The 22,286-nt window shown below is 37.5% G+C and overlaps 1 protein-coding gene across 1 annotated transcript in view; it reads left to right on the plus strand.

Annotated features, from left to right (window-relative positions):
• Window positions 1-22,286, plus strand: part of LOC137616411 (gamma-aminobutyric acid receptor subunit alpha-2) — a 366,980-nt gene that overhangs the window by 260,373 nt on the left and 84,321 nt on the right. Inside the window, exon 4 of the mRNA XM_068346148.1 lies at window positions 9,810-9,877. Coding sequence (XP_068202249.1) covers window positions 9,810-9,877 — 68 coding nt within the window. The remainder of the gene's footprint in view (window positions 1-9,809; window positions 9,878-22,286) is intronic.

Raw genomic sequence — 22,286 nt, forward strand, 5'->3', positions numbered from 1 at the left:
CTGAAATAATTTAGTTGAAATCAACTATTTCAATTCGGTTTGCTTTAAACCTCAATTACCCTTCGCTCTTCGTCCGGGTATCTTAAGTTTCCTTCAAACTGCAAAGTTGAGCGTTTAGCGTCTTCAAAACTTTTCAACTCAAATCCATAAATCAAATCACGTAGTTTATTATTATTATTATTATTATTATTATTATTATTATTATTATTATTATTATTATTATTATTGTTGTTGTTATAAAACAAGAATGGAATTTTTCGCGAGTCCTAAAAGAATTCGGAAGAAAATCTTCTCAGATTTCCAAATGGCTTCAGAAGAAATAGCCATAGACTTAGCATGGAATTCTGAATGCCTCCAGAACGGATTCTCAGAACGGTATCGGAAGAAAACTTTCCCGGATTTCCAAATGGCTTCAGAAAAAAATAGCCATAGACTTTGCATGGAATTCTGAATGCCTCCAGAACGGAATCTCAGAACGGTTTCGGAAGAAAACTTTCCCGAATTTCCAAAAGTCTTCAAAGGACATAGCCGTATACTTAATATGGATTTTTGAATGACTCCAGAACTGAATTTTCCAGGAGCAGTCCTGAACAACTCCTCCCCGAGCTTCAAATGTCTTCTGAAGACCTGATCTTCATTTTTTTAAACGTAGCCTGCAACACCTCACATGATCTGTATGTAGCTGGCGAAATCTAGCCAAGGAATTGCGCGTCAATAGGAGTAAGAGGAAATGAGTTGATGACTGGGAGAAGGATTTCACTAGACTCACAGAGATCGCGTTCTGGCGGAATAGGAAGCTGCCGGTAAGAATTATGTGTTACATCTTCGGAACACCATCAACTACAGATGGTTTTGGTTGCTGCCGAAGTTGCCGATCGTTCGTTTTATATCGCCCGACCTATAGAAAGACACGGGATCTTCCGTTGGTAGCTGAGCTTTGAAGATCATAATGTATGCGCCTTGAAGGATCCTTTGCTTGGGCTTTTGCGACGATGTCTTATTAAAGGAGACTCTTGGAAAAAGTACGAGGCTTTGTATCGGTGCAAAAACGGATTGCGGGGAATGAGGATGAAGGCAGAATGGTTCAACTGAACGGTGAGTGACGTGTAGTTCTTCAACAGGATTGTCCCAAAATTCGCCATTGAAGTAAGGACATATCCAGACGACATTGGTAAATATATCATGTTGCTCGTCATTTACTTTGGCATGATAGTGTATGCAGAGAAATCGATAGTATTCATCTCTTTACTCATTGCCCAGATAGGTAAAGAATAAATGCCTTCGATTTCCCTAAGAAATCTGACGATCTGAGGACTCGCAGCACTGAAATCTCTTTTGAAATCTAGAAGGACACTGACGAACTAAGGAAAAGAGACAACGAAATCTCGAAAGAAACAGATAATCTAATGAAAGAAGATCTTGAAAACTAGAAGACAGGAGAGAACAGCGAAGAGGAGCCTCTAATGCCAGAGGTAAGACACCTAAAAATATAAATCGAAGACTCTCTAATGCTGAAAGTATGGAACCAAGAAATATATGTCAAAGAACTTCTAATGCTAGAAGTGTGGGAGCTAAAGAGAGAGGTCAAAGAACTTCTAATGTTAAAGGTGTGGGAGCTATAAACATAGGTCAAAGAACTTCTAATGCTTGAGGTAAGGGAGCTGAAAAGAGGTCAAAGAACTTCTAATGCTAGAGGTGTGGGAGCTAAAAAGAGGTCAAAGAACTTCTAATGCAAGGGGTGTGGGAGCTAAAAAGAGGTCAAAGAACTTATAATGCAAGGGGTGGGGAGCTAAAAAGAGGTCAAAGAACTTCTAATGCAAGGGGTGGGGGAGCTAAAAAGAGGTCAAAGAACTTCTAATGCAAGGGGTGGGGGAGCTAAAAAGAGGTCAAAGAACTTCTAATGCAAGGGGTGGGGGAGCTAAAAAGAGGTCAAAGAACTTCTAATGCAAGGGGTGGGGGAGCTAAAAAGAGGTCAAAGAACTTCTAATGCAAGGGGTGGGGGAGCTAAAAAGAGGTCAAAGAACTTCTAATGCAAAGGGTGGGGGAGCTAAAAAGAGGTCAAAGAACTTCTAATGCAAGGGGTGGGGGAGCTAAAAAGAGGTCAAAGAACTTCTAATGCAAGGGGTGGGGGAGCTAAAAAGAGGTCAAAGAACTTCTAATGCAAGGGGTGTGGGAGCTAAAAAGAGGTCAAAGCCCTTCTAATGCAAGGGGTGTGGGAGCTAAAAAGAGGTCAAAGAGCTAAAAAGAGGTCAAAGAACTTCTAATGCAAGGGGTGTGAGAGCTAAAAAGAGGTCAAAGGACTTCTAATGCAAGGGGTGTGGGAGCTAAAAAGAGGTCAAAGGACTTCTAATGCAAGGGGTGTGGGAGCTAAAAAGAGGTCAAAGAACTTCTAATGCAAGGGGTGGGGGCGCTAAAAAGAGGTCAAAGAACTTCTTATGCAAGGGGTGGGGAATAGATGTCGCCAGCGAGGCTTTGGGGAAGGCGCGGTGGCGTCTGTGTTCTTTCTGATGCGTAAACATAATTAAATATAAGTAAAAACAGGGCATTAAATACGTATTATAAATACTAAACTCTTTCTTATCTTGACAGCACAAATGAAATCTTACAAGTTCCAACATGTAACTAAGCGCTCACAAAACACGAGTCAACCTTTTACTTCTGCTTGGAGGATATCCTCGCAAGTAAAAGGTAATCATTCTGAATATGGAAAGAAAGATTTGCTTTTATTTCTATCTTTTGCTTCAGAAAATTACCTTGTACTTCTACCTTATGTTTACAAGGATATCCTTCATTTTTATGAATACCTCCCAGTGTTTACCTGCTGAGGAGTACACCTCGTATTCTTTACACATTTCTCTAACAATTTATCTCCTGTGCGATTAGTCAGCTCTTACAAATGGCAATTATATTACCTCAAAACCAATTCAATCACCTTTTTCGTCTTTACTGTGAATTCCTCTGCACTACAATTAGGCAAAATCTAAAACAAATTAACTCTAGACTTTTTCCTAGATTATGTAACTTTAATCAGAGTTCGTGTGTTTTTTCTTTGGAAAATGTGTTTTTTATCCTGTTTGAAATACTGCACTGGTATTGGAGATTTCCTTTGGATTTTCTTCTTTCCGTAGGAACAAATAAACGAAATTCGGGTCAAGAATATAGAACCCCCTCCCCCCCCTCTCTCTCTCTCTCTCTCTCTCTCTCTCTCTCTCTCTCTCTCTCTCTCTCATAAATCATAAATGCAACCCTTATCGCCCTTCAAAAGACACATTCTTTGGTTACTGAGCGAACAGAACATCAAAATAAACAGATGTGTAAGCATTTTCACATATACATGACAACACGGCCAAAGCTATATAAACATTTCAATTCAAATGAAGGAGCTCAACTCTGCAATTAGAATAACAATATGACTTGAAGTTGTGACTTAAACTTTTCAAGTATTGACTCCGAGCCATCGGTGAACTATCCTAACAAGATAAATGGGTGCATCCCAATCCAATGTCCTTGCTAAGGGTTTCCACATAAACTTCATATAAGTAGTTTGCTTCCACCCCTTCTAGGCCAGATGCTTCCACCACAGCTACTTAGCGACTTTTGTTTTTTTTTTCTTTTCTTTTTTTCAACGACGTTAATTTCACCTTATACATATATTTACATATAAATGTTTTCAAAGCTTATTTCCTTATTGAACTGTCGTAATTAAAATTAACATTCGATTAAAAATTCCTCTTATTACTGATGCCGTATTCTCCCCTTTGTACAAGATCAAACAAATACATAACTAGGATCACTACTACATCAAATCTTCACACAGTTTTTCTTCAAAAAAAAAAAAAGACCTATGGCAGGGCCAACTAATGTCTTCATGATAATGCAAAAAATTGGCTAGAGGTTCGAAACGGGGTATTAGTCCCTTGCAAATGAGAAGTTTTAAAATGGAAAAATTGCAGAGGAAAGAGACTTCCATGGCCAGAAAATTATAAGGTAAAAACAGGTGGATGTTAATTTCATTTAAGGGAGGCGGTGATCTGTTGAATCGAAGGTCAAGGAAAAGATGCTTACTCCTAAAAATACAAAATTGCATAATATCAAGATAAAAGTGCGAGAGGCCATGCAAGCAAAAGATAGTTCCAAGTATTTCCTCACAAATACTAACCCCTACTCGAAAGATATAAAAAATGAATAATTTTCAATTCAAAACACATGAGCAGGTCGCCAAGATATACTTGCGAAGTTCAATATTCAATTTCACAGGAGAAATTAGCAAAATACGTAGAAGCAGTTTTTACAGCATAATTGGAGAAGATACAATAGTAGATGTTTTCATTACTCCAGAAATAAAGACTCAGATGAATAATTGTGCGTATGGTGAATACAAATCACTGTACCCAACTCGTGAATTTGATATTCGTGGATATCTTAGGCAGAGAGAGAGAGAGAGAGAGAGAGAGAGAGGAGAGGAGAGAGAGAGAGAGAGAGAGAGAGAGAGAGAGAGAGAGAGAGAGAGAGAGAGTTTTAACATAATATAAACGTTACGTGGAAATCTGTTACGATTACGTAACAAAGAAATAAAAAAGAAAAACCTCAGGGCCAGGAGAGGGTAATTAAACCCTCATACGAGGTTCAGAAGAGTCTTCTATTGTAAGCCCAATGGAGACGAAGCACCATAGCTTTCCTTTTCATCGAAAATGACGTCATTGTTCTGACGACTCTCAAGTATCGGTCCTTATGTAATTTCGACTATCTTTCATCTTCTCCAAATACGAATTCTGGAGTGCGGGGTGAAAGCTCTTTCGAGTTCCTCGATAAATAGACTCTTTTAAGCAAATGGTTCATCTTGAAACGACTAAAAACTCAACCACCTCTAGACAAAAATATCAAAGATTAACTTGGCTAAATGAAACCCGGCCCTCTCTCTCTCTCTCTCTCTCTCTCTCTCTCTCTCTCTCTCTCTCTCTCTCTCTCTCTCTCTCTCTCTCTCTCTCTATCCCCAAATGTCAACAACTTGATAGCGTCCCCAGTTATAACTGCTTAGATAGCATTTATGAAACCACTCAGGCTGATGGTGACTAATAGGATTAAGGTAATTGACGAAAACTAGGTTCAAAAACCTCCCCGAAAATACAACCTCAGGCATTTCTTCCAAATATCGCGAAAAGGAAATCTTTCGATCCTGGGAACCCAACCAGAAAAATAGGCAATTTATGCAGGTCGGACGTTTCCCAATCAATCGACAGAAAAATCTATCTTGTTTCCGAAGCGATACACACTCCCTGAAGCTTATCTCACACAAAATAAATGTAGCTCTCTCTCTCTCTCCTCTCTCTCTCCTCTCTCTCTCTCTCTCTCCTCTCCTCTCTCTCTCTCTCTCTCCAACAACAACAATGGAATATTTTAATCTTTAGAAGCCCAGTATCTCGATCTATTTATATATTTCAATGTGTTTATTTTTCCCTCTATTTCTCCTTCCTACTTTTCCAAAAGCCATTTTTAATCATCTATCTAGTGTTCCCTCTATCTATGATGCCTTTTTAAAGACAGTCTTTTAAATAAAAAAAAGTCCACTTGAAGAAATAATTTTAAAAATAAAAATATAAAACATAAAAGACAAGCGAAAGGCGTATAAACAAATAAACAAACAAACAAACACCGAGTCAAACCCGACGCCAAACATTTATTACGTTTTCAAGGTTTACCAGAAAATCACTTTTATGTGGCTCATCCAATCAGCAGCTGTGGCGACATCTAATGACGTTTACTGACCAAACAACCATTACCAATACAAGTAGTCGCCCTAGGGATGGCTGAGAGAGAGAGAGAGAGAGAGAGAGAGAGAGAGAGAGAGAGAGAGAGAGAGAGAGAGAGAGAGAGAGAGAGAGAGAGAAGGCCTTTCCTATCAGATTTGGGAGTAGGTTCAGAAAAACTGTTGAAATAAAAACTATTCGCTCCTTTCTTCATTTCACTTACAACTTTCAAATACTTGATTTACAAAAAGATTAGACAGCCAATATTCAAAGGAAATTTTAATTTCGGACGAAGAAAGCAAAGCTAAAAAAATAAGAAATCCACTTTCGAAACCCTTCCACATTTGAAACGTTAGGAAAAATCTGCTGTCTCCAAAAAAATTCTTATAAATGCTCAATCACTTATATTCGCGAATACCTACTGGTATAAATATACATTGAAAATTTTGGTCGGATTAGGAAACTATGTTTTTGGAAAACGAAATGTAAGCGTTTACTTAATTTTGAATATCGTCACCCTCATAAACTAACTGCCTAAGTCATTTTCTCCACTTGTTGGGAAATAAAAAAAAACTCATTTCCTAATTCTTTATATCATTGTATTGAGCTTCAATTAACAAATTCTAATTCACAAATTCTTCTGCTAAGAATTTGTGAATTGAAACTCGAGACAATGATATAAAGAATTGGGAAATGAGAAGGTTTTTTTTCGAGTTCCCAACAAGAGGAGAAAATGACTTTGGCAATTAGTTTATGAGGGTGACGATATATTTTACTAAAACATCGGGAATCTGGCACCGGGAATCATTCATAATCTATAAAAGTTTTAAAGAAACTACTGAGTAATATTTCATGACTTGCAAGAAAAATCTGCTCTTAAATGAAAGAAGAAAATAAAGAACACACATCATGGAAAGGGTATAGCATTTTGTGGAAAATAACACCAGGGAAGTATTTCAGAGCCTGTTATCTATGTAAAAGAAAAACACTTACCAACTAGGAAATTATGATGGTCTGGAAATGGCGAACAAGAGATATGGAGATCACCAAAAAAGAAGAGCCTTTAATTCTTTACTAAATTTTGGAAAAAAGATAAGGAAACAAAAGCTTGTGTCAGATGCGCTCATTGCGAATTTACTTCGATTCAAACTAATTAAGGAAAGAGACAATCGTAAATGGGCCCTAAAAAAATTAAATCATATTTCTAACATAACAATCCGAAAACGGGTTACATGAACCTTTACCATGATGAAGACAATTAATGACATTCATGACATCAAGGTATAACACACGAGTTTTCTATAGCTGACTTAACATTAAATATGAAATCAAGAAGAGAATTTGTGGCAGTTATGACAACATATCAAGAGTTTCCCAAACAAAAATTCAACATGATAAATTGTGATTTTTTACAATCCCGTCCGTAGATTGAACACAAATTATTGACAGGAGTATAAGGTTGGATTTCACTGTCCCTGAATAAACTACAAGTAAACGATAGAAAGACTATAATGAAGTAACAGATTCTTGGTTAAACTGAATAAACCAAAATCCTACCTTTAGATATAATTTTGGGATCACACATGACGATTATGAATAGCAAAGGGATGGTTAAGTATGGATATATATAATAGTCCGGGGGTTTGTCATCCACATAACAACGTATCAGAGAGCTAAATTTAAAGATACTGAAGAGGAACCATAGAACCAGTGAGACAGGATATTACAACAATAAACCCTATTAGAAGATAAAACAAACACGTGTTTAGAATTCAGAAGTGCATCAGGCAAGCTTGCTTATTCTTTCAAAACCCTAGAATTAGCCGAAATCTTCAAAATACAAAGTAGTTACTGGCTTGTTTAAAATATTTACGAATACTTTATAAATAGAATGAATAAGAAACATGAGATTGAGGCAAAAATCATTGTTTACAGAGCAGCATAAAACAGAATGGGGGCAAAGCCAGTGAAATAATATCGCAACAAAATTAATAAAAAATTCTTCATATTCCATTGCTGCTAATGATGAAGCCCAAACCTTTCTATAACTTTTGTTTTACAAAATATACATAAATTTTATCATAGTTAACTATTAACTATATTCATAATATGTTAGACTAGAAAAAAAGTTCTGGAATTTGATACTAAGTAATTCTAACTGCACACTTAGAAATGTTAAAGTATTTGAGTGTCATTGTTTCACAGATTTGCAAGGCATTGTTTGAGGATTGAATCCCTTGAATCCTGACCCTTCATAATTGAATCCCTTTATTAAAATCATATACACTGATAAAAATCGATTAAAATTGGCTCATATAAATTCCACCAATCCTGGATAACATGTGTTAATCAAACCACAATGGTCATCGTGTACGATTTCTATTGACGATACATCTTAATAAGTGTTCCCAAAAGATTATGAGAAAACTACATAACACAGAATTGAAAATGCTCATGAAAGAAATAAAAGCTACGATAATAATCAAAAGTTTCCCAAAATTAAACTTTAAAATGAAAAAAAAATCGTGAAATATTGAACAGGAAAATTAAAATAAAAGAACAGCAACCTTTTAAAATAAATGATAAATTACCAGTGAACAAATTAGTAATTTACATTTATTCCTTGGCATTCATTGCTTCCTTCAAAGTGTTACCATAAACACTAATCCATTAAAAACTACATACAGAATCCTCGTAAACAATTAACGATTATAAATTGCCTTGACAAAGACGCATTAACTATCAACATGACAAAAATTTACATTAATAAATTGTTTGCGTGTTCAAAATGCTATGTCCCAGACACAAAAACCAAAAAAAAAAAAATTAAGTTAATTTTCAACGTTTAGTAAATTCCAATACCAAACAAACCAATAGAGAGAGAGAGAGAGAGAGAGAGAGAGAGAGAGAGAGAGAGAGAGAGAGAGAGAGGCTCTTCAGATTGGATCATCCTATTTGGACAAAATTAACTCCGTGAGATGCTTAGAGAATGACTTTCAATTCAGGAATGCTGCCTTTCTTTGTTTACGGCTCCAAAACCCTTTGATTAGTTGGCCTCTTATTTAGATCCAAGCCTTAAATTAATATAGTTTTGTGGGGACGTTTGTAAAATATATCAATGGAATCAACATATATAATAAAACAATACATTGCGATGACTAACACAATGCATTTACCAGGAACACTCTCTCTCTCTCTCTCTCTCTCTCTCTCTCTCTCTCTCTCTCTCTCTCTCGTCATTAATCTTGATGCAATGAAATATCAGACACAAACAATACTTCTCACTGCTTTAAAAAAGTGGAACCTAAGAAACACGTGGTACCTATTACTTAAAAAGATTCCGGCAAATTTGCCAAAAAAACAATTTCAATAGTATTTCTTTGACATCTGAATATTTATCAAACCTGGTATCGTTTATGGCGAAACTTTTTTTTGCGAATATAAAACATAATTACTATACCAGTAATACAAACAAATGAAATCATTAACTAAACGGGTGTTCGTTAATTTTTTTCTTAGTTAATTCACCCAAGACCATTAAGGAACCCTGGGAACATATTGCACGTTTAGGATATAATTCTCGTTAGCCATTTACATACATGCAAATCTTTACTCCTGAAAGTTACATACCGAAACTGATGAAACAACGATCATCAATGGAAAAGATGTCAAGAATGAATGAAAGGCAACTGCCTATCAAATTGGTGCGTTAATTACAAGTTGAGGTATCAAAAAAAAAAAATACATGACAATTTCAGATTAAAGCATGAATAAATTTTATGAAATCACAAGAAATTTTATCTAACATCTTAACATGGAGTATAACATTTATATATGCATTTGAACATTTTATACATAAACACATTCAAAACGCATATATATATATTATATATATATATATATATATATATATATACTGTATATATATATATATACATACATGTATATAAAAACACATTTGTATATAGTTAAATGAACAGTAATTACTTATCAATCATAATTTTATTTGTGAATTATACATCATAACCCTTCCCCAATTAATACATTGTTTACTCTTTCCAGGTCGAACCACACTTGTCAAGTTCAGTTTATTAATCAGAAGTATGGGTCCAATTTCGGAAAATGATATGGTACGTACGGGTAAAAATACTTAAACTCTCTCTCTCTCTCTCTCTCTCTCTCTCTCTCTCTCTCTCTCTCTCTCTCTCTCTCTCTCTCTCTGTATTCAACCATGCATGAATAAATGTTTAAAGGCGTACTGCTCGTCCTGTCATTGGACATATTTCTCAGGCATAGTGACGCAAACATGCAGATATGAAAAAGTAAAAATATTTCTAAAATATTAAAACTTTTTCTTATAGTAACCAATTCCAGGAACAGGACTTCCGCTGAAAGGGTTCACAGAGAAAGGTCTTTATTATGTTGTCTACCCCATCTCCCTTCCCTCCGGTTTCAGTCTAGATGTAATCTTAATTAACGACATCACCAAGAAGAAAGGAATGTGTGACAGATATATAAAGTGGCAGGATCTGCACACACCAATGAAGCTGGCTACCAACGAATATGGTCAAATTTTGTACACCTAATGAAAGACTGCAAATATAATGACTTCTTCAAAGATGAATCTTTTACTGAAATCAAGTCAGTTTCAAGGAAGAATCAGATTCTTTTTTGAAAATTATGAGAAAGAATTTGATTAGATTTATGGATTAGGACCATAACGGGCAGCGCTGGGGCCTCGGAGGGCTATAAGTGCCAGTATGCAAATGGGGAAAACCTCCAGTTGCAATATGATGTCGGCGAATAAACCGTTTTCTTGTATTTTATTTTCACCGAGCGTACATCTAGTGCATAATTACCCTTCAAAATTCTAATCACTAAGTAGCATACGAGCAGGTGTCATTAAAAGTGCACACAGACAAAATACAAATGCAATTTATTGAATACACAATGAAAGATCCATGGTCCAGTTCACTGATTGTTCGTACACAAGATATAAACACAAATTTTTTATACAATGTACCAATTGCTTCACTTCGTTTTAAAAGTCCACAACGAAAGCCGTCCGAGATGTCTTGAGTCGTCCTTCCCTAATTATGGGTTAAAGTGATCTGTTCTTCGTTTCTCCCGTGGTAGAAAAAGAAACCTTCCATAACTGCTCGCCCAAGACCTCAATCAATCACTGAACTGGACCAAAGGTCTTCTTAGGTGGTTTGCTGTGGTTTATGGGAAAAGGCCGGATTAAAAAATGATTAAAATGAATTTACACTGATAATGAAAGAATAGTTAAAATGCTGCACATTGAAAGAGAAGAAAGGAAAAGATGATGGAGGTATGGCAGAAGACTAAAAAGTGAGCGCAGCTTAGGCCTAAGATGACACTGCAAGGAACTTTAGGTAATGGTGCAATGATGGCATTACCATTTACCCCTTTACGGGTATCATGAGATATACCATTACGAATTAAATACAAATGCACCTTGAATAAGACGAAAAGCAACTTCGAAAATTGTAATATCATTTAACTTCTCTCAAGGCCTCCATAATTGAGTTTTTGGATTTCAAAAAGATATTTTTTCTTCAGTAATTGTTTACTTACTTCTATTTCTTCTTCTTCTTAGAGGTATGGAAGAGTCTTGGAGAGGAAGGCATAGATATCTTGTGGGACCTGACGCAGATGATCTTCAATCAGGAAAAGATGCCAGAGGAATGGAGAAGCCTAATCATTCCCATCTATAAGGGGAAGGGAGACACCCAGGAATGTGGCAACTATAGAGGCATAAAGCTGATAAGCCATACTATGAAAATATGGGAGAAGATCATTGAGAAGAGACTCAGAGATGAAACAACAATTGGTGAGGAACAATTTGGATTCATGCCTGGAAGAGGGACTGTAGAAGCAATATTCTCTTTGTGGCAGACGATAGAAAAAACATCGGGAGAAACAGGAAGGATTACATAAGGTCTTTATTGACATGGAAAAGGCATACGATCGAGTACAACGTCAGAGAAAAGGGAGTCCCTGATAAATACGTAAGAATCACCCAAGATATGTATGAAAGGGCAGAAGTAAATGTCCAGAGCAGTATAGGCCTAACAGAAAGATTCCCAGTAAATGTGGGTCTACATCAGGGGTCTGCATTGAGCCCTTACCTATTTGATCTGGTCATGGATGTAATAACACAAGGTATCAGAGATCAGTCTCCTTGGTGTATGCTTTTTGCTGATGATGTTATACTGTGTAGCACTAGGCGAGAGGTAGTAGAAGAGAAATTGGAGGAGTGGAGAAGAGAAATGGAAAATAGAGGATTGATGATCAGCAGGAAAAAGACAGAGTATTTGAGATTGAAAAATGGCGAGAATGGGGAAGTTAGTTTACAAGGAGAGAGATTGAAAAGAGTTGAAAATTTCAGGTATTTAGGATCAACAGTTGCAGGGGATGGTGACCTGGGGGCAGAAATAAACCACAGAATACAAGCAGGATGGAAGAATTGGAAAAAAGTACGTGGAGTACTATGCGTCAGGAAAATAGGGGTTAAGTTGAAAGGTAAAGTACACAGGACACTTGTAAGACCGGCAATGATGTATGGAGCGGAGACGTAGGCAATAAAGAAGACAGAAGAGAAGAAGATGGATGTGGCAGAGATGAGAATGTTCAGATGAATGTGGCAGAGATGAGAATGTTGAGATGGATGTGGCAGAGATGAGAATGTTGAGATGGATGTGTGGGGTGACAAGAAGAGATAAGATACGGAATGAAGTAATTAGGGGTACCACAGGAGTTAGAAAACTATCAGATATAATCCAAGAAAGTAGACTAAGGTGGTATGGTCATGTCATGAGAAGAGATGAACAGTATATTGGGAGGAGAGTGATGGGAATGGAGGTCCAGGGAACAAAAAGGAGAGGGAGACCAAAGCGAAGGTGGGTGGGCTGTATTAAGGATGACCTTCGATCAAAGGGATTAACTGGTGATGAGGTGTGGGACAGAGGTAGATGGAGTAAGCTGGCCAGAAACATCGACCCCACAGAGAAGTGGGAAAACATGTAGACAAAGAAGAAGAAGAAGAAGGTAATCACTCAAAATTCCACGTGCTTACTGTAAAACACATCAACAACATAGCAGCAATATTCCACGTATTAGAATTGCAGAAATAAACATAGTTCCCCAGAAAATGAAGTATTACGTTGAGAAAAAAAAATCTCAGTGATTCCGAGGTCAAGGGTTTTTCATAGAACGCCAAAAGTCGCTGTATAACAATAAGGTTATGAAAAATGATTATGGCTATTGAATCGTCATTACCATTGCAGCCCATGTTTTGTTACTCAAAGGTCCTTGGTATCTAACATTTCGACATACTTCTTGTTCTTATTTCTCTTACAGTATTGCTATAACCAAACATTTACGTAGCCTTTCTGGACGATGTTTGTATGGAATGATTTCATCCAGAAATTTTTCTCTTTTGTCTGGTCAAGTAAAATATTACCAATATCACGGTTAATTAATTCAATTTTAGTCTAGTCAACTCCGACTCTAGCCTGCTAACATGTCAATATTGTTTCTAATTTTCTTGCATTAATATTTCAACATTTCTATATAATATAGTTTTTTAAGGCTATTCCTCGAATTTTACAATATCATTCTTTCTATGGTTCCAATCGTCTGACAATATATTGTCTATACAAATAATCTTCTAGCGATATCCTATCTTGGCCTCTAATATCCTAATTTCCTCATTCCCCAAAAGTAATAACACTACAAAACTTTAAATTATAGACTGGATCATAATCGTAATTACATCTAATTAGACATGCCAATTTAGGATATATTTTCTCATGCAAAAAGCCTAACTCTCTTGATTACATAATTTTTGATATTCCATATTGTGACCTATAGATATCAATACAAAACGAAATTCATGTTGCGCTATCTGGATTTCTCTACCAAGCATCAAGATAACTTAAGCATTTAATGCAAAAGGATTTTGTTCATTTACATTTTGAATTTTACAAAAATTCTCTAAATTTTCCAATAGAACTAAAATTCTTAGAAATCAAATCACTGGGATTGTATTTCGACTTTTTGGTGGAGGTTAAAGGATGGAAGACTCATTAGGATGATAAAATCTCTTACGAAAATACAGATGTCAAAAACAAATTCTAGACGGAGATCGTTAGTTCAAAACTGCTGATTCACAAGCTAAAAACAAATACATGTAGGTGAGTACGTAGTTTTCTATACAAGTTTATAGATTTCTCTTGTAGGTAGTAGGTTGGCCAAGGCACTAGCCACCAGGTGTGATACTACCGCTATAGTTATTGGATCCTTAGACTGGCCAGACAGTACTACATTGGATCCCTCTTTCTAGTTACGGCCAATTTTTCATTTGCCTATACAATAGTCTGGCCTATTCTTTACACACTCTCCTCTGTTATCATACACCTGACAACACACAGATTACGAAACAATTCATCTTTGCTCAAGAGGTTAACTACTGCACTATAATTTTCCAGTTGCTACTTTCGGCTCGGTAAGGGTAGAAGAGACTCTCTAAGTATGATAAGCAGCTCTTCTACGAGAAGGACACTCCAAAATCAAACCATTGTTCTCTAGTCTTGTGTAATGCCATAGCCTCTGTAACAAGGTCTTCCACTGTCTTGGGTTAGAGTTCTCTTTCTTGAGGGTACTGTGCAAAAGTGCCAGTTAGGTGATAACTGAGAGGCGAGGTGAATGCAACTAACTTTATTTCAACTGATCATAAGTTTATATACAAGTCGTTCCCAGCAAGCACGGCACAAAAATTCAAACATGATGAATAATGAAAATACATGCTTAAACAGGTTATCAGTACGAGGGGAGAGTATTATTGATATATAAAAAAAGATATACTGTTACAGCGTACGAGTGTATGCGATACTTGTGCGGTACATGGCTCACCCTAAAAAAGATATGCATGTGAAATAGGGCGCCCTACTCTGGTGAGGTGCACATTAGGTGTGTCATCTTGCATGAAATAGGTAGGTTTAAGGCAATCAATAGAGACTCAGTCTTCTTTTCCACGAATGTTCAGTAAGAAAGCCCCCATTCTTCAATGGATCACGAGAAAAGGGCCGATGTAAAGGGGCGTCAACGTTGGCTTGCTGGTGTTGTTCAGCAGGAAAACGTGTGATGCTTGTGCAAATCTGTCTGTATGTGTTGCTTTGCTGGGGGCTTGTAAGTTTGGCGGTATGGAGTAAATTTTCCCACAAAATGACGAAGGCACTGGAGACTGTCGGAGGAGGTTGTTAGGGGAAAAATTTAGCAGAGACAATGAACGGGTCACCATATACTATTTCATCTGCAGACACATCCAAGTTGTCCTGAGTGGTCCTTAGTCTTGGAGGGACCAAGAGAAGCTGAGTAAACCAGTTGGACAGCGGAACATTAAAGCTTCTTTGAGGGTGCGATGAAAACTTTCAAGCATTCCGTTGGTAGCAGGGTTGTTGGCAGATGTCTGCTGTAGAGTGATTCCTAGGAGGTTCGCTAATGATGTCAACAATTGAGAGGTGAAAGTGGTACACCTATCAGAAGTAATATGCTCAGGGATACCAAATCTTGATATCTATCCTGAGAGTAAGGCAGAAGTACATGAGGTGGATGTTGCAGTTTCCATTGGAATGGCTTCAGGCCAACAATTGGAGTGGTCGATGATGGTAAACAGGTAACGATGTCCTTGTGATGTGGGTTGGGGCCCAACTACATCAACGTGGATGTGGGCCAACTGACGGGTTGAGGAAAGGTGTCCACTCCTGAATCTGTGTTAATGAACTTTTGAAGTTTGGCATGAAGTACAGGAGTGGATCCAATCCTTAGCATCCTTACTAATGCCATGCCAAATGAACAACTTCTTCAGTAGCTGTGCAGTAGATCAGTGTGAGGGATGTGAAAGGTCATGAATGAAGTCAAACACCTGTCGGCGAATGGGAGCCGATATCCACGGTTTAGGTCTACCAATGCTGACATCACAGAGGAGGGTGGCGTTTAAGTCATCGAGGTGAACGTCTTCCTAATGGAGTGATGTGCAGGATGTCCTACATGCTTGGTACGCTGAATCCTTTCATTGGGCTTTTGCCAAGGAGTTGTAATCCAAGCCCAGGTGAATGGCGACCAATGAGTTTCTTGTCAGGGTATCGGCAACAGGATTCACTTTCCCAGGGATGTGTTGAAAGGCGTAATTGTATTCACCCATGGCAGAGAGATGTCAGCATTGACAGGCTGACCAGGCGTCGGACTGTCGAGTGAAGGCGCGCAACAGAGGCGTGTGATTCAAGTGAATGACGAAGGGCATACCTTCCAGGTAGTGGCAAAACTGACGGACACCCAAGTGCACCACCAGCAATTTCCAGTCTTAGGTAGAGTACCTGGATTCTGCCTTGGACAATTTTCTACTGAAGAAGGCAAATAGACGGGGCGAGCCGTTGAACACCTGCTCGAGTTCTGCACCAAAAGTGAAGTCGCTGGCATCAGTGGAGAGAAGGAGAAGTGCTTGGGGCACAGGAAAAGTGAGAACAGCAGCAATTGATAAGGTATTCTTTGCATTGCAGAAAGAAACTTCTTGAAGGGGACCCCATTTCAGGTCTTTTGGCTTGCCCTTGAGGGATTGAAAAGTGGCCCAGCATTACGAAGGCCAAAACAGGAGTAATTGAAGATAAAGTTACCAACATGGGTGGTGATTGCAGTCTTGGGGATGTCTTCTGGGTTCATGGGCACCTGATAATACCCCTTCCGGAGGTCCAGCATGAAGAAAACCTTCACTTTGTGCAAGTAGATGGTCATGTTGTCGATATTTGAGAGGGGGCAGTGATCCGGTTCTGTCAGTATGTTCAGGCACTTATAATCCCCATACGGAGACGGAGAGCCATCCTTCTTCAGGACGATGTACAAGGGTGACGACACAGGCTTAAGGCCTTTTGGCCAAGCCCTATTTCTTCCATTTCAGTGAACGTTTGTTAAGCGGCAGCCAAACGATCTGGTGCTAAACACCCGAATCTGATAAACACCCGAATCTGATAAACACCCGAATCTGATAAACACTGGGGCCCCCGTTGCCTTGATATGTTGATAAATACTGTGTTTGGCGGGAACCGTGGGCGTTAGACGCAGTTTTGGATGTAAAATTTCAGGGTACAACGTGAGGAGGTGGATGTAGGCATCCGTGGGTGTGCTAATGTGGAGAGCGAGGTTGTAGCGGGAAGGTTAGAGAGGTGTTGAGGAGCACAAATCTACGTTGACTAATTGTTGGTGAGCGACATCAACCAGGAGGTGGAAATGTAAGTGGAAATCCACAACAAGGATTGGAAATGTGACATCAGTAACGAGAAACTTCCAATTAAATTTTGCGCTTCCAAAAGATAATGCAAGAGTTTTATAACTGTGGGTGGGTATGGCAGATTCATTGGCAGCTACCTGGAGGACATCAGCAGACTTAGACAGACTACATTGTGTCCTGGAGAGTAGCCTTAGCAGAAGAGAACGGCAAGCACCCACGTCTACCAAAAATCACACGCCCATACCTGTATGTAAAAAAAAAAAAAAAAAAAAATAGTAATAGGGGAGGCCACCACCAGAAACAATGGCCTGGTTATATGTTTTTCGGCCGCTGACAACCATTCACAAATATTTTTTCAGCAGTCCTGAATTTGGAGTTGAAGTAGAGTAACTGGCTGGAGAGGTCGTTGGTTGGAGCTTTGGTCAATATTGAATAGTTGATGGAGGTCTTGAAGGTGGTGAGGTGGCTGTCCATAACAGGATCTACTTTGGACATCAGGTCCTTCATGGCCAAGTATCGACATCGGGGATGGCAGTGCATACAGGTTCGGGCAGGTGCCACATCCAAAGGGCACAAAGTAGATTCACTTCATGAGGAAAGCCATCTGTGGCAGATTGCAGGCGAGCGATACTGGTCATTTCTCTGATGGCAAGAGACAACTTTTGGTCCCCCAACGGTTGTTGAGAGACCTGAAAAAGTTTGACTTTACGGACGGCAGGCGATGGTGAGTACTGCTCCAAGAGGCATGTTTTGAGGGCATCGTACGCAATTAGGGTGTCCCCTTGGTCACAAAGCCAATCTGATATTTCCAAGAGTATCCTCTGGGATTGCTGCAAGAACATGGTCTACTTTGGTGCTTGAGCGAGTCACGCCCTTAATGGCAAAGCCCTTAATGCTAAATTGGACTTGACATGCTGAAACCAGGCGAGTGCCTCTGTACTGATGAAGGGCAGTAGTTTCAGGGGTGTAGCGTTGATAGTAGATCCACCATCGAAAGGGAAAGGCACGAAGGAGCTGGACACTTCGGTGGTCACCTATGAGCAGAAACGCTCGTTATGTGATAAATAAGAAGCGAAGTGAATGCAACTATCTTTATTTCAATGGATCATGAGTTTATATACAAGCCATTAAAAGCTAGAACGGCACAAAATTCAAACACAATGAATGATAAAAATACAGGCTTAAACAGGATATCAGTGCACGGGGAGAAAAATATCAATATATACAAAAAAGAAACAGAAATACCATTACAGTGTACGAGCATGTGTCATACACGTGTGGTACAGTACACTCGGGAAAGCTATTCTATCTCGTTTCCCTTCCTCTTATTTTTTGGAAGTTTTATAGTTGATGTATGAAAGATCTAATTTAATGTTCTTACTTTTCTTAAGATATTTTACTTCATTGTTCATTACTTCTCTTGTAATTAATTCATTTCCTTTCCTCATTGACTATTTTTCCCTGTTGGAGCCCCTGGGCTTATAACATCCTGCTTTTCCAAACTAGGGTTGTAGCTTAGCTTGCAATAATAATAATTATGTGTAAAATATACAGGTGTTGTTTTTAAATATCTTTAATTAAATTCTCGATTTAAACCACCAGGATATTCCTGGTGGTACCTGTACAGTTAGAATCAAAAGAACGCCGACACTCAAGGGGAATCTTTCGTCAGATGTCTCTAGTGTTCCCATGAGAAAACAGACAACGAGTTGCTCTTCTTACTACTGCTACGAAATGGGCGGAGCATTCTCAAACATTAGCGAATCAGACATTAAAGGACTGCCTTTGTAAGCAAAAGCTTACTAATGTTTCAAATCGAGTTGCCATATTTCAATTCTGTATAATCATTTGAAGTCTCAACTATCCACTACAAAAACAAAGCACACATACACACAAACTCGCACACAGACACACACACACCCATACGCACACACACACACACACACACATATATATATATATATATATATATATATATATATATATATATATATATATATATATATATATACATACCATTATTTTTCAATTGCTACTTTTTTCGTAAGAGGGACCAAGTAGACAATTTCCAGGGGAGGTAGGGGGGTGGGGGAGTTTCTCCTTCCCCTCTTTCCCGGGCAGGTCGGACACTGAGGAAATAGGAAAGTCATTTCTGTTTTAGGGGTTGTGAAGACAGGTTAAGCGTACATTCTTGATACAGCCTGTAATATATTGTATCATTGCGGGAATGTTATTTGATAACCGTTAATGTTCTAGCAAATTTGGCTGTTCTAATTCATCATTAGCTGATTTGTAAAAGATATCAGCATCAGAATAAAGTAGCTGCTGTTGATGGAAGGTTGATAAGTAACGAAATTCAAGTCTTAACTTTGCATAATAGATAATCGATGATGGTTATAATAGATAATGATGACTGCAAAGCACCTTGAATACAAACAGAATCTAGCATTTCGTATAGAAAATAATTTATAGTGAAGTAAATGAGGACGCCATCACAATCGTGCAAAGGATTTCAAAAATTAGTTTTATTGACAAATCATATAAAAAAAAACTATTCTCCAAACGACATAATTTTCTGAAATTTTGTCATAAAACTATGATATAACTATTTTCCAAAAATGAATTCTCCTCTAATTATCTTGAAAAAAAAAAAAAAAAAAACATGAATAGATGGCATAAGCACGAAATGATTCCCCATTCTAATACCCTGATTGTAGGTTTTCAATGATTGTATTTATTGCTAGTAGCTGTATCTAGAGAAATTAAACAGCTTCGAGATTAGTATAACCTCTTATCCATTTCATGCACAAAGGTCTTATAATCTTGATTCAAATAGGCTTAAGTTTGTATGATAAAGTCCTTATTTGCAGTGATCAAGTGCCCGAATTAGCACAGCTATGTGGTGCTACATGTGGGTCTTTTGACCGGGTGAATTACGCCAGGCAGATGGGCGCTTAACAAGCGAAAAATGCATTCCTATCCGTGAATAACTAGTTCGGATTGTTCGAGCAATAGCTATCCATACCAGCTCCTCAGCCTATCAGGATAGTAGTTAAACCACAATTTCTACAGCTGGTGCCGTAAGCGGGGAGAAGGGAAAAACCAAATATCAAAATATCTCGGAAATAAATGTTTGATTATCCTTTTAATCACTAAATCATACAGCTGAGGAGCGATACTCATGGATTCCTAAATATGTTCTCTCATTCTTTAGATTTTATTTCCTGAGCTTCTTCCTCTATCCCCTGATTCATTATTTATCATTCGTGTTCCGTTCTATCATTATATATTCATTTGTTTATTAAACATTATCTTTAAAATGAATGCCCTTCTGCCTCGGTGCTCGTAATAGAGCGTCAACTTTGGTTCTTAGCTTCTCACTATGCCTTCATAAAAGAAATCTCTGCCAAGTGGCAGCATGAAACACCTTCACTTGACCATTCCAACTGGGAACTATTTGATATTTGTGTGAAGCCAAGACAAGATATTCATAAGCTGGATTCCGGAATAATGCATTTGGAGATCTATATTTCCTTTTCCTCTATCTTATTTTTTACAATCTCCATCAAACTAAAAAAAAAAAATCGCATTGTGAAGCATGCTTTCATGAATGAGTGGTGCCACTCAGATTTTTTACTGATTTTTTATACAATATAGGCCTATATCCCATTCCTTTATCATTATTCCAGTTAACGAAAATATCTTGGTCGATTTTAAAGCAATCGGTTAGAGTTTCCTACAAAGCATTTAAGGTATATAGAGGAGTACAAAATATAATGATCAAACTATATGCAACCGGACATATGTTGGCATACGGAACCTTAAGGAACCAAATCCTCCAAACGCCCAAAAGCAAAAGACGACTTACTAATTATAGTTATTTTTCCCCGAAATCATCCATTATTTGGATAAGCATTTGATTCTAACAGATAATCCCGTTATTTATATCCTGTAATAAATATCTCCAATTTTGCCATTTGGTCTCGATAATTATCAAGTGAATAAAGCACTTGCAATAAAGATTGAATTAGCAATGTAGTAAATATTTTACTGTATATGTTTGAGATTTTAGTTCAAATGGCAATGCTCATCATTCAAGGCCAAGTTAGCAGACGGTGAGACGACAAAGCTCAACGATGGGTATGTAAAATAAAGACAAATAAAGGGAAAGTGGCTTTGGGTCTGAAGACTGAAACGGCGCATACCCCTGAATCTAAATAATTTGGAAAATATTTTACAAGAAAGTATCCTCACGTAATACGAAATGTAACAATCAATGAATATCTGTAAACTGGAAGTTATTTATAATCAGCCAATCTAGCATCTGAAAAATAACGATAAGCTTTTGGGGGCATAATACAATCACTTCTATTGGAAACATTGCATAATAATGACAAACAAAAGTTTGATATGCATAAATGTCTAAAAAGGAGTTTATGTGCTGGTAGATAACTTCATTAACTAGAGTAAGCTCAAACCATTTGATCTCTCTCTCTCTCTCTCTCTCTCTCTCTCTCTCTCTCTCTCTCTCTCTCTCTCTCTGAACGTTCTTTTGATGGGTATAACTCATTTACTGTGTTTCTTATTAATATTTTTCAACATAGAAACATTATTTGAAATTACCTTTTTCGTTCAACGGTATCTTGAACAAGACTAATGTCAAAATAATCTAATGTAGCTGTTAACGGAAGGAATTGTTTAGCTACGACACTCCAAGATTTTCTACATGATGTTGTGGGTTCATATATATATATATATATATATATATATATATATATATATATATATATAATATATATAATATATATAATATATATATATATATATATATATATATATATATATATAGTATATATGTGTGTGTGTGTTTGTGTATTCAGTATTTGTAGTGGATATTTGAGACGTCAAATGATAACACAGAATGAAATATGGTAACTTGATTTGTAACATTTCAATGCTTTCGCTAACAAAGACAACCCTTTACTGTCTTTGATTCACCAAGGTTGGAAAAGGCTCCGCCCATTTCGTAGCAGTAGTAAGAGGAGCAACTCGTTGTCTGTTTTGTCATGGGAACACTAGAGACATCTGACGAAAAATTTCCTCTGAATGTCGGCGTTATTTTTATTCTAACTGTACATCATTGTGGTTATACTGTATATAAAGAATAGATATAATCTTTTATAGAGTTGAAGAAGTCCTACCCAAGCAAGAATCGTATCTGTGAAACACAG

This window comes from Palaemon carinicauda, chromosome 22 (assembly GCF_036898095.1).
Source record: "Palaemon carinicauda isolate YSFRI2023 chromosome 22, ASM3689809v2, whole genome shotgun sequence".
In the NCBI taxonomy this organism is placed as follows: domain Eukaryota; kingdom Metazoa; phylum Arthropoda; class Malacostraca; order Decapoda; family Palaemonidae; genus Palaemon; species Palaemon carinicauda.